At 39.6% G+C, this 14,069-nt stretch overlaps 1 protein-coding gene across 2 annotated transcripts in view; it reads left to right on the top strand.

The window, feature by feature from the left end:
• The window catches only part of Dip2c (disco interacting protein 2 homolog C), a 402,377-nt gene that overhangs the window by 251,316 nt on the left and 136,992 nt on the right, over window positions 1-14,069 (top strand). For both annotated transcript variants that reach the window (XM_051151462.1, XM_051151461.1), the window contains 2 exons: window positions 831-956; window positions 5,606-5,815. In XM_051151462.1, coding sequence (XP_051007419.1) covers window positions 831-956; window positions 5,606-5,815 — 336 coding nt within the window. The remainder of the gene's footprint in view (window positions 1-830; window positions 957-5,605; window positions 5,816-14,069) is intronic.

Raw genomic sequence — 14,069 nt, forward strand, 5'->3', positions numbered from 1 at the left:
ATTATTATTTTTATATATCTATTCATAGTCTAATGAGAGAGAAAGAAAGTGTGGGGAGTCAGGAGGATCTGGGAAGAGTTGGAGGAGGAAAAATCTTAATTAGAATAAATTGTACGGAAAAATCTATTTTCAATAACAACTATGAATTATACCTTATAATTCTTATCAAATAAATAATTTATCAAAATTTGTTACAGATTAAGAAAAGAGAATTGCTGCATGCAGCTTAGTACTTGCTTCTGTCTCATTACCCCAAGGTGGTGTAAGGACACTGCCTTACCAAGCAGGCATTAGGCTAGGGAAGGTGGTGTAAGGACACTGCCTTGCCAAGCAGGCATTAGGCTAGGATGTCGTTCAGGGTTCTTGTCTAGCATATATATGCAGCACCTTGCCCTCCATCTCCAACAGGGGAAACCCATAAAATTGGCATTTGGTAATATGTGTAGAAATTATACTATGAGTTAATACTAATAAAATGTCTAACACAGTGCCTGGACTGTAACATTTTCTGACTATAGTGAGTTATGAGGCTTGCATACTTCCTCAAACAGTATATTGAGAGGATTTGCCAAGCTTGGACCTGTAATGGTCAGGGTCAGTTTGCTCTATGAAAAGCCACAGTATATAATAAAATGAATGAATCTCAATCAGTGTGTCTTTCCACTGGGGATTTCAGTCTGGTGGAACTAACTATTTGCTTTCTCTACCCAATTCTTTCTGAGCTCAGGTACAAATATTCCATATACCACAGGGACACAGGGTTGAATGAAGGCTCTGGTCTTAGGACTTGATTCAAGTAATGGACTAATTAGACTCTCTCTTGGTTTCAGATGTTCATACAGAAGCTGTCCAGGCAGCTCTTGCTAAACACAAAGAAAGGAAGATGGCAGTACCTATGCCTTCCAAACGAAGATCTCTGGTTGTACAGACTTCCATGGATGCCTATACGCCCCCAGGTGAGCAACAACTTCAGTATTTTTGCTGCTTAAATGTGTGATCCATCTGACTTAGAGTTAATTGATAGCTATCTCAGCAACAGCAGTTTAAACGATTTTTTTTTATTAATTTATTCTTGTTACATCTCAATGTTTATCCCATCCCTTGTATCCTCCCATTCCTCCCTCCCCCCCTCCATTTTCCCATTATTCCCCTCCCCTATGACTGTTCCTCAGGGGGATTACCTCCCCCTGTATATTCTCATAGGGTATCAAGTCTCTTCTTGGCAACCTGCTGTCCTTCCTCTGAGTACCAGGTCTCCCCCTCCAGGGGACATGGTCAAATGTGAGGCACCAGAGTACGTGAGAAAGTCATATCACACTCTCCACTCAACTGTGGAGATTATTCTGACCATTGGCTAGATCTGGGTAGGGGTTTAAAGTTTACCTCCTGTATTGTCCTTGGCTGGTGTCTTAGTTTGAGCGGGATTCTTGGGCCCAAATCTGCCTATCATATTGTTCTACTTGTAGATTTCTAGGACCCTCTGTATCCTTTTATTTTGCTATTCTCCCATGCGTCTCTCATTTAGAGTCCCAATAGGATGCCCTCCCCTCTTAGTCATCAGGGAAATGCAAATCAAAACAACTCTGAGATTCCATCTTACACCCATCAGAATGGCTAAGATCAAAAATTCAAGTGACACCACATGCTGGCGAGGATGTGGGGAGAGAGGAACACTCCTTCATTGCTGGTGGGAATGCAAACTAGTACAGCCACTTTGGAAATCTATCTGGTGCTATCTCAGAAAAATGGGAATAGGGCTTCCTCAAGACCCAGCTATTCCACTCCTTGGAATATACCCAGAAGATGCTCCAGCACACAACAAGAACATTTGCTCAACCTTGTTCATAGGAGCCAGAACATGGAAACAGCCTAAGTGTCCCTCAGTAGAAGAGTGGATAAAGAAACTGTGGTACATATACACTATGGAATACTACTCAGCTATTAAAAACAAGGAATTCCCGAAATTTGTGGATAAATGGATTGAGCTAGAAATGATCATAATGAGTGAATTAACCCAGAAGCAGAAAGAATCAAATGGTATATACTCACTTATATCTGCATACTAGCCCAAGGGGCATGTCCCACGAAAGCCTTCACTTACCAGTTTAAACGATTTTTAAAGCCAGCATACAAAATAGTGGGTCTCATCACAGCATTTCACCTGTACGCTGTTTGCACTCATCCTCCTCAGTGTCCCCCTGACCCCCCTATACTTCTCATTCATCTCTTATATACCCCTAATTTGTCACTCTTTCCATGGTTATGTCACACATGTCCCATTGCCCTCTGTTTCCCCTCCCTTTAGATCTTATCGTCTCCTCTTATAATTCCTTTTCTGCTTTCATGTCCTAAACACACACATGTGTGCATGTGCGCGCCCGTGCGCGCGCGCACACACACACACACACACACACATCCCACACATACACCCCACATCTAGATTCCGTATGTGAATGGTAACATGCAATCTTTCTCTCTGAGTAGTGTGGCTTATTTCCCTTAACATAATGAACTCTTCTGCTCCATTCCTTCTCTTGCAGATATCATGACTTTATTCTTATTTGCAGCTGAATAAAAGTATTTTCTGTATCTAACCATATTTTCTTTATTCATTCATTTATTTATGGGCATATAAGTTAGTTCTATAACCTGACTATTGTGCCTTGTGCTATAATAAACAAGGATACACAAGTGTCTATAGTGTGCTAACATAGAATCAATTAGGTTTATGCCCTGGTAATAGGTATTTTAGACTTTTCATCAAACTCAGCTATAATTTCTCAGAGCCTTATAAAATTTTACTCAATAATTTATGTGTATAGAAAATATTATACCTGTTAGGTATAACTGAAGTCAGATAAATTTTTCTTCTGCTAAACAGGTCTGTACATATTCTTAAATCTTTATAATACTAATATACTATATTATTGCATTGTGGAAGAAACTAAGTGATCAGGTCAATCAATTGAGATGGTAGCCTGAAACAGGAGTCACTGGCCCTTACCTGTGGATGGTGATACAGTAAGTTAGCTTCTGTGGCCTTCACAACTCCTCACCTCTGCTGTTGTAGAGTAAAAGCAGCCGTTGTATGTCAGTGGGTGGAAGTGCTGTGTCCCAGTAAAAGTTTACAAAATAGGCAGTAGGCACAATTTCATCCACAGATAAACTAACCGTTCATCTAAAATGGTTGAAAGTAATGGTCTGTTTATCTTCCATTTGCTAAATTAGTGTGTTTTATGTGACTAGTAAAATACTTGTTGCTGTACACTTTCTTTTAAAGGGCTGACACACAACAGTTAGGGATGTAAGCATGATACCTGCTTGGTGAGGGTGTTCCAGCCGTGACAGTGTGGTGGGTGGCATTGTCGCAGAGTGAACGGAAGAGGGAGAGATCCCACGGGAACTCAGGGAGCCAAATGAGCTTGACTGTTTTCACTTTTTATAATAGCACTCTCCCACAGGAACTAAGAAGGTCCTATGGCACTCTTATTTTCATATGATGGCACTAAATCATTGTATCCAAAGAGCTGAAGAGACCATTTTTCAGTAATTGAGAATTTTGGAGGATTTGTACTAGCTTCTCACCTACAAGATTACATCATTTGTGATAAAGACACTTCTTTCAAAATCTGGGTGCTTGTAACTTAGTTCCATAGGCCATAACCTTCTAGATAAGGTTGACTGGAAGTCGTAAGAAAAGATTTCCTCGCCTCATTCTCAGCCTTAGGAGGGATGCTTTTAATCATGTGCTGTTAAATGTAGTCCCAGATGTAGAATTTTACTGATGGACTTTTAACAGTTTGAGGAAAATTTCCTTCTATTCCTAGTTTTTTATCTTCATATTATCAAATACCTTTTCTGGTCTCAGAAGATAACACATTTGCCATTCTTTTAGTGTGTTAATGACATTAATTAACTTTTAAATACTAACATTAATGTAAATTGTGGGTTTTTGTATCCAAGTCTAGCCACTACCAACACAAAGTCTATCAATTGTCTTGAATGGTGCATGTTTAGTTACCTAATATTTTGGGGAGGGTTTTGTGTCTGACCCTGAGGGATGTTATTCTATAGTTTTATCTTGAAAGGTGGTGTGAAATGTTGTAAGAAATGAAAGATTGACTAGAAATGGGTATATGAAGAATTTCTGGCTAGAAGCTTGTACATCACATTGATGTATACATTAAGCACCTCTCAAAGCCTTAAGAATAAATCATAAATGTTTACATTTCACTTTATATAAATAGCATTATATATAAGTTACATGTTGAAAGGCAAAGGGGAGACATTTTCTAACATTATTTTTCTAATATATTTCTAACAAAACTGTAGAGAGCATAAGCAGTGATAAAACAGTGAAGCTGTTCTTAATGATGCTGTTTCTGGGCCTTCCTTTTACATACTTCAGCGCTGTCTCTTGTTGTATCACATAACTCATCTCTAGATGGGATCCTAAGTCATTCTTATACTGCAGGCAAGATGGCAAACGCTGCCGTCACTCATTCTTAACCCATTGCTGCTCACTGAACACATATTGAATGAAGATATATCTATCAAATTTTATGAATAATATACATTTTCTTTAGGTTATGCCTTTTTTTCATATAGAAAGATAGACCAACTAGGTATGAGAACATTTTCTAGGAAATGGAGGTTATAAAAGTGAACAGATTTTATCGAGCATAAAATGTGATAATTATAAGAGTAGGTAGTGAGCACTAGATGTAAAGACAGATCACAAAATGGACAAGTTACCAGAGAAGACAGTAAGGTGTATGTACTTTAAAGTCAGTTCTTCCTTAGCTGCCATTTCTTCAAAAGCTCAAAGTCTGAGGAGCCTCATATGAATGTTGTACTCATAGTAATCCTAAAGCTAAGTCATAGTTCAGGAAAGTATTTTGAACTTCTGAGGACTCACAGCAAACCTTCTTGTCAATGTGTGGAAACAGTTTAAGCTTCTCTTAGAAAAATGGTGCTGTATCCTGTAACTTGGTGAATGCACACAAAGAAGATACTGGCTTCTTCTCAGTTACGCTGAGAAAATCAATTATCTTTGCCTAGGTTTTCATGTCCAGACATGTGTCCTATAACATACTTAAGCTATTTCAGTTATAAAACTTACTATATATAAAAATTGTATTATTTGAAGAGCTGAATAACCTTTTGAGAATATTGGAAGACAAAAGTCACTGCGGCTTAGATAACAAACACTGCAGTCATTCATTCTTTTTGTTTTGTTTTTGTTTGTTTGTTTGTTTGTTTGTTTTTTGAGATAGGGTCTCTCTGTGTTAGCATTGACTGTCCTGAACTCGCTTTGCATACCAGGCTGGCCTGAACTCACAGCAATCCGCCTGCCTCTGCCTCTGGAGTGCTGGGATTCGAGGCATGTGCCACCACGCCCAGCCCTGGTCATTCATTCTTAACCTGTTGCTGCTCACTGAACACATATTGAATCAAAATATATCTATTAAATTTTATGAATAATATATATTTGTTCTGGATAGTTATTTGTTCTGAAGTGAGTCTCTCTAGTTAGTGGAAAGGGGTTGAGATTGAGGGGCATCTTTGCTTCATATTTAACAAGTCAAATCTCTTCTTAAAACAGATACCTCTTCTGGTTCAGAAGACGAAGGCTCAGTGCAGGGTGATTCCCAGGGAACCCCGACGTCTAGCCAAGGCAGCATCAACATGGAGCACTGGATCAGCCAGGCTATCCATGGCTCTACCACATCAACCACCTCCTCCTCCTCCACTCAGAGTGGAGGCAGTGGGGCAGCACACCGGCTGGCAGATGTCATGGCCCAGACACACATAGGTGAGTGAGATGCACATGGCCTGGAGGCATGCGTGCCCTTGCCTGTGTCTAGTTTGCTCTTGTTATCTGAGTTAGCATTGAGTGCTGGTTTGTTCTTTAGGAATGCTCTGGTTATACAGTCTGAAGCAGAACCCTTCAGATTCTTGGGCTGTTGCTCTGGAGTAAACATTTCTGAAACTCTTGCTTTATGGTTATTCAATACCTCAGATTCTTTTGTAGCAAGATTTTTACCAGCTTTCTGTTGGTGTTAGAGTACATTCTTGTTCATTAAGAAAGCTTGCAGCCATATCTACTTATATGTTTTACACTAAATAAACTACTCAATGAAATTTTGTGGTTCAGGTAAAGATAACAGATTATAAAGTATAGTTGTTATTACTTAGGTGTGGGAGGACTTCTGCCAAAAGCATGTCAAACTATTCTGTATGTAGGGTCTAGAATGAAGGAGACTATGTAGATAGGAAAGGTACAAGGTGGGTAGAAAGGTGGCCCACCAGAGTTAAGAGGACTTACTGCTCTTGCAGAGCACCTGGGTTTTGTTGCCAGCACAAATACCAGACTTTTCACAGCTGCTTGCAACTTCAACCCCAGGTGATCCAGCAGCCTCTCTGGCCTCCACAGGTAGCTATACTTGTATGTACCGATCCCCAGATTTAGATACATAATGAAAAGTAAAATCCTAACTCACAAGGCCGGAAGCATGACTGTGTGGTGTCTGAAAATAGTTTAGGAAAGGAGGTAAGTAATAGAGGAAGCATTGTGTTAGATGAGTGAGTGCTCATATGAAACGTGTAGGTGATGTTACCACTCTAGCCCCTGTGCGTGTGACTTACTGTGCCCCAGTCTGATCTTCACGCTCAGGGTGGAAGTAGGGCATGTAGATCTGTTCTCGTCCATGATTTCTGAGGATTGAGATGCTTGACTGGTTCAACAGTGAGAGATTTTCACAAGGTTGCTTGGATAAGAGACAGTCTGGTCTTTCCACATGTAGCCAAGAAGGGCAAGAGTCAGGGACTTGGAGGCAGTTGACTATCACACTGTCATCTATATTGAGAATATGAGATATAGATTCATTTCTCCCAACCTACTCCAGCAGTACTACAGAATTAGCTTTCAACACTAGGAAGCAGGGAGTGTAATGAATGAGTTACCCAAGCCACAGTCAGCTCAGATAACCAGAATGTGGGTCTTTAACTACTTAATGGGCAGGCAAAGTAACTTCAAACTGACATGTTAAGCTTCACCTCAGTTGAACTCAGTGAACAGTTAAAAGCATTGACCTTTTTCGTATCCAAAATAAGTTTGTTGGTCTACTGCCTGAAGAGCAGCATCTGCTTTGAGTTCTCCCATTAACAACCTCTGGGACTTTTCACTGAAGGCCTCTCTCAGTGAAGGGGAAAAAATGGGAACCATAATTTCTTGCCCTTGTATCTCTCAGAACGTTGAAAGCAAAAAGGAAAAAATAGGAACATTATGAGAAGTCTTTCAAGCAATACTCCTTTTCAAAGTGGTATTATTTCAATTTAACATATTTTGAAGAAAATCACCAGTTAATGTTAGCTAATAACTTCCATTTGAAATAGCAGAAAAGTAAACATTGTGTGTAAATGTCACCATTAAATATTTTAGATAACACAATTTATTCTTGCTTATTGGATGCCAAGGCTGTCATCTGTCCATAGTACCTGAGCAGATAGGTTACCCACCAACTCAGCCTTGTGGAAATATATATATTCTCTGATTTTGTTCTTTTACAAAGATTCTCTGTATCTTACTAAGAGGACAAATTAATGACTGCCTTTGGCTTTCTCTTTGTGAATTTACACTTGGAATACTGGAGGAAATTATAGCATGCAGAATTAAATTTATCCAAACTATAAAAGGTTGCATTACTCATATACACGAAAGCTCAGTATGACCTAAATATAACTCTTGAGTGTGTGACATTTCAGTAATTTCTCATTATACAAAGATAAGTTCCTAGAATATCTGGGACTTATCTATAGGAATTGCCATATTTTTTTTCTCAAGCTGTGGCAAGATAATGAGACCTGATAAGAATTAGAATACTTCATTCCAGAGACAAAGGCAGCTTAAAAAAGAAAATCAAAGTTGGCAGCACTTGACCTTTTGCTAAGATCATTAAAAGCTTTGGAACAAGCAAAGAGCATGAGTGTGTGACTACATGTACATGCATACACATTTGACAAAGCTCAAGGCAAAATAAACTACCAAATCATGTTTGATCAATTTACACAAGGCACATTGCTTCATTTGCAGACTTCTTTTGCATATAGATGAGAAAAGCCAGGAGATAACAACCACACAGTCTCTCTCAAAATGGTCATTCTTTGGTTCTTCAGGTAAAGCAAACTCTCAAGTCCTTGTATATTTTTTTCTGCAAATTTCGTTGAGCATATGCCTAACACATCTCCTGTGCAGTTTTGTAATCCAGACTGGCTTGCTATAGGATGAAAAAATTCTATTCTGAACTATAAATTGTGTTGACTTTCTTCTGCTGTGTTTGCTGTGTACATTGTAAGATATGCTTGCTGCTCTCTAGCTGAGGCTCCTGACAGCAAACTAAGTTCTGACTGTGTAGGTTACTAGCACAGGGAGCTAGACCTGATGTTCTCACTTCCTACATACGGACAGAATAATCTATTGCCTGACTTGCTGGCCTTCTCTTCATCACTATAACCAGGTTAGCTTGTTTCTGGGCATGAAACCTAGGGCCTTGTGCATACTAGCTAAGCTCCATACCACTGCGGCACATCCCAACTCAGAATGACACTGGCTCGTGATAATTATGAGTGTATTTATTAGGTATTGTAAGGCTGGATGTTATAGCTCAGTAATGCTTCCTGTGACTTTTTAAATCCTAAATAACCACACCCCAGCCGCCACGTTAAAAACTCTAAAGAACCATACTTAGAAATGAAGAAGTTAATGCTTTGTAAAAGTTTGCCAGAATGAAATGTTGAGAAATGTAACTTAGACTAGCCAGTACTGGATTATTTTTAAGCTTCATGATGTGTATTTGAAAAAGTGTTGAGTAAAATATAGGAATTAGTTAGATAACATTATAGGGAAATTGAATACCCTGTGTTAATACAGTTGTAGAGTATAACTAAGAACAAGGCAGAGCAGATAGCATTATGTCTTACATTCAGAAGCAGACCCTATGCATTTAGGAAATTAAACTTTCACATGAATTTTTCTTGATTTTAAGCCTAAATCTTTTGATAATACCTTCATCTGACAACATTGTCAGAGTATTGAGAGTGCATTTTTATTAGCCCAATCTTTATAAAAGGAATTTCTTTTCCCAAAATGTTTTAGAATTCAGTTGGCATGGATACTGCTTTTAATATATACTTTTGTATTACTGAATTCTCATAAAAAGGTGGGGTTCAGGAGCTATCTCAGTTGGTAAGTGTTTGCTCTGCCAGTATGAGGACCTGATGGATCTCCAGCAGCCGTGTAGTAAAGCTGGGTCTGGTAGCCCCTGTCTGTGATCCCTGTCCTGGTCAGTCAGAGAGAGCTTCTTGGAGCTCACTGGCCAGCCAGTGTGGACAGTTGGTGAGTTCCTGGTTCAGGGAATGGCCCTGTACTAGGACGTGCACTGGACCTGTTAGAATGGCTTACAGGGTGTGTTCAGCCAGTCCACCAGGGGCTGTCTGCCAAGTTGAAGGTTAAGGAATCCAGTGGTGGATAAGCTTAGGAGGCTAGAAATCTCAAAGAAACAGACTCTAATGCCAATGAAGGAATGAGCTTGTTAGTGAGATGAGAACAAGCAAGGAAGGAGCAAAAACTTCCGTCTTCCATGTCCTTTACATAGGCTGCCACCAGGAGAGGTTGCCCAGGTTAAAGGTGGGTCTTCCCACCTCAAAAGATCTGGATTAAAGGTGGGTCTTCCCATTTTGAATAATTTAATTAAGGAAAATTCTTCACAGGTATATCAGCCAGACTCTTTAGTTAACTCCAGATGTGGTCAATTTGACAACCAAGAGTAGCCATTACAGACCCTGTCTCAAGAAATAAGGTTAGATAAATGGGGGCAAAACACCCAATGTTCACTTCTGTCCCCCACATAAGTGCATACCCACATAAGTGTACACTGGAATATATGAATATAAACACAAATAAATAAAAAACCAACAAAAATAAATTTATAAACATCTTTGATTATCTACCACAGAAACATATTATTTGTTGCATAACGAGCAAATGTCTGGCAGTTGGATGTTTTGATTGTGGAGTCTGCTTTATTGGGAAATTTATTCAGAGAGTTTGAATAGCCACCATTATAAACTACCTTTATTTATTTATCTGAAGTCATCCTAAGTATTTATGCTTTTCAAACATTCATAGCCTTAAAAATAGCACATACATACTGAAATTGATGATGTTACCACAGCCTGGTTGCTAAGGGATCTCCCTAATGTCCCTGTCCCTCTCAGCTGGGGTTGGTATTACAGTTAAAGCATTATAATTTTAGAGCATCTCAGCAATTTTCCCTGTAAAGGAACAGAGAATAAATATCTTAGGCTCTGTGTCCATATACTGCTGCCGCTGTTGAGCATGGTGCCTCTATGGAAAAAAAGCTATACACAAAGGCACAGGTGTGTACTAATATTTCTAAAATCAGGTGCCAGGTACAACAACTACTCATAGTTTGTCGGTCCAGATTTTAGAATTTTAAGCAACTTTACTCCAAAAGCAAACTAAAAAAATAAGAATCTTTCATAGGCTAATGCAGCGCGGAATAGATACTGACAGTGGTGGCCCATGCTGTGTGTCCAGTCCTACATTGTCCCATCAGGGTGGTTAAAACACAAATTTGGACCTGTCACTTTTTGCTAGAAGTGATTTCATGATGGGATCTTTCAAAATACACTTTACATTGGCTTACTAAAATCCAAATAATACTTCTTGGCACCAAAAATATGCAAACCCTTCATCCTCTTCACATTGTACTTTGGAGGAAATTAGCACTCAATTTTGTAAGAATTCCTCCTTGGTACACCAGATAAAATTTCACTTAGTCACTGACATCTAATTTTCTTTCATTTTAAATGCACTTAATTTAGTAAGTAGTAACACAGTCATTCACACCTTTATGCTCATGGATCTCTCAGATTCTTTCTTGGGGCCTCACACAGGACAAAAGGCAGAGTGGAACCCCTAAGTTAACCTGTTCTCAGGGGAGTCCTTGGCAGTGGTTCCTGTTTGGTTGCAGGACCTCAGGGCACTGTATCATTGGATTTCTGCAGCCTTGTTTTGCATATTCACATCTTTCTGGAACTTGTATATCATAAATGTGACGAAGAATATATGGGGCACTGTGTACAGTCAGTGAAAGACAACCTTGACTCTTTGATCCTTTTCTAACCTAACCTCCTCTTGGTTTGTTTTATAGATAAGGCAACTTTTACGAGCAGTTATGAAGCATCTTAGGAATGAGGCAAACAGGAGACGTCAGTCTGAGGCAGAAGCACTGTTGGAAGAGGGTTGTTCTGTTGCTTAATACTTGTAAAGGAATACAATATCTTCTTGGACATTGTGTGTTTATTCTAATTTGCATGCCTTACTAGATCTTCCTTAGTACATTACTCTGGGCTGAGAAACAGTTGTTGCTGCATCACCATTAGAGGCCATTTTATTTTTCTTTCTGCTGTGGGGACACTACAGAAGAATGTCCTGTCCTCCACTTAATTACAAAGGGGGAGAGAGATTGACTCAGTGAGCACTTAAGCTGACCAAGTCACCTGGAGCATGCAGTGGCTGGCAGACACAGTGGGATGCTTTGACATTGTGAAGGTGCTTCTGCCTTTTCATCAGCAGCATTTGTCTTTTGTGCAGGACTGGGTCACATCTAGTGTAGCTGAGTTTTAAAGAGGAGTATATACTTATACCTGACCGGAAGGAGGTGTGATCACCCCTATTGTCATTCAGATTTTGTGGTTTGTTTGAGCCTCGCCCACAGTTTGGACAACTTTTAAATTTAAAAATTCCAGGACTTTAGAGGAATCTGCTTTGCCTCTCTGTTCAGATATCCTCTGCATTATTATTGAAGTATGTTGGTTTATACTGTTTTGTAGAAGCCCAGCCGTGACCTGCCAAGAACCTGAACAGCTGGGCGGGCTGGGCGGGCTGAGTGGTCTGACTGGCCTATCTCATAGGCATCTTCTTTGCAGGTGGGCACAGTTTTTTTGTTTTTGTTTTTGTTGTTGTTTGTTTGTTTGTTTTTGCTTTTACTGAGCAGTTGTGGTTGAATTAGCCACAGGATTCTAGGGATTGAAAGTTTTCAAGAAATTAAAATTTGAGTTTTTTTTAAGTAGTAACTCATTACCCCTTCTCAATTATTCAACCAATACCACCTTGTATTCTGCATATGAATACCAACTTTGAGTCTTTTTTATCTTTCTTTAAAATTTATGTTAAGACTGAAATGTAACTATAATATATAACTCATGAATGTGTTCTACAGTTGACCCTTTAGGACTACCAGGGCTACAGTTAAGACTGCAGAATGCTGCCTTAAGGCGGATGTTGGAACCCTCCTTTTGTCTTTTCTGGAAATAGTTGCTAATGTGTTCATTCATGTATTCACTCACACCTTAAATTGTCCTACATGTATTGAGCATAGATGATGTGGGCTAGATATATTTTGTAGCTTCATTATCTAAGGAGGTCACTCTGTAGCTCCATATATCAGACAGCTAGAGTGAAGAGACCTATCAAAGTATGTGACAAGGAAGATGACTGTGACTCAGGCACATTCATCAGCAAAGAGGACCAACCAATACCTTGATAGTGATCATGACCAGGAGACAGCTGTTTACAAACAGAACTGCAAGTTTCCATGATAAGGGCAGGATAGTGAGTTAAGATGTCCTGGTACTGAAGAAATAGAAACACCTTGCATAGAGGTTGGAGAGATGGCTCAGGGGGTAAGAGCACTGACTGCTCTTCCAGAGGTCCTGAGTTCAATTCCCAGCAACGACGTGGCAGCTCACAACCATCTATAATGTGATCTGATGCCCTCTTCTGGCCTGCAGGCAGAGCACTGTATACATAATAAATAATTAAGTCTTAAAAAAAAAAAAAAAAAAAAAACCTTGCATAAGCTCTCTTGAAAATGGTTGAAATACAGCATCCTCTCTCTTCCTGTTGAACAGTCTCCAACTTTAAGTTCTTAAAGACCCATTCCAGTTGCCAAGAGCAATGGTGATGCCAGCACAGGAGATCCAGTAATTTCCTATAAGAAGTTTACAGGCTGTTGTGGGGACACAGAAAGAGGTCTTGGAGGTAGCCCTAAGGTCAGAGTTTGCAGTGCCGGTAACCCTTGGCATGGACCTGGAAAGGTGGGAGTCATTTTTCTCTTGATTTTAAAAGTCTGGTGAGGATGAGGGAGATTTCAGTTTGTAGTGTTTGCTTATGCAAGCATGAGAACCTAAGTTCAAATTCCTGGCAACCTTTATGTAAAATGCTGAATATGGCCACAAATATCTTTAACTAAACTGAGGGTGGTAGAGACAGTTGGATTGTTAAAAGCTTATATCCAGCCAGCCTAGGTGAAATGAAGACTCTTCTTAATAAATAAGATGGAGAACAAAAAAATCCCGACACCAACCTCTGCCACCCAGAAGTGTACATGCTGCGTATGTGAGCCTGCAGAACATGAACACACACACGCAAAACAAATAACAAACCAAACTGGTAATCCTGTGAAACAGCTGCTCAGCAAGAAGTCTTCCAACAGGAATTCCTGTACCAAGAGAGCTCTTTGTTTCTGATGCATTGGGACTTCTTGGCCTCCAGCCTAGAGCTTATGAGCGTTTGAAACCTTGAGGCTGCCCTTTTGGTCTGAACGTACTTTTCCCTCATCCCTCAACAGGTGTTTCTAGAGCAGCTGCTGTATGCAAGAACCTTCAAAACATTCCTCAAATCCTGATGTGTATTAGACTAGGTGTACTGTGTTATTACAGTGGCAGTTTTTAAAAAGGCACTGGTGCCTTCATCCTATAGTGCAGGCAAATATGAGGACCTTGGGAGGAAGAGGTGGGGTGATACGCAAATTGTTCTGATTTTCTTTTTTTAGCTGTGATATGATACTCTGACCAAAACCAACTTGAGGAGGAAAGGGTTCATTTCAGCTTACACTTTCAGGTAATAATTAATCACTTAGGAAAGTCAAGGCAGAAACTGAATTAGAAACCTTGGGAGGAATGCTTCTTACTGGCTTAGT

The sequence above is a fragment of the Acomys russatus genome, chromosome 9 (assembly GCF_903995435.1).
Source record: "Acomys russatus chromosome 9, mAcoRus1.1, whole genome shotgun sequence".
Lineage (NCBI taxonomy): Eukaryota > Metazoa > Chordata > Mammalia > Rodentia > Muridae > Acomys > Acomys russatus.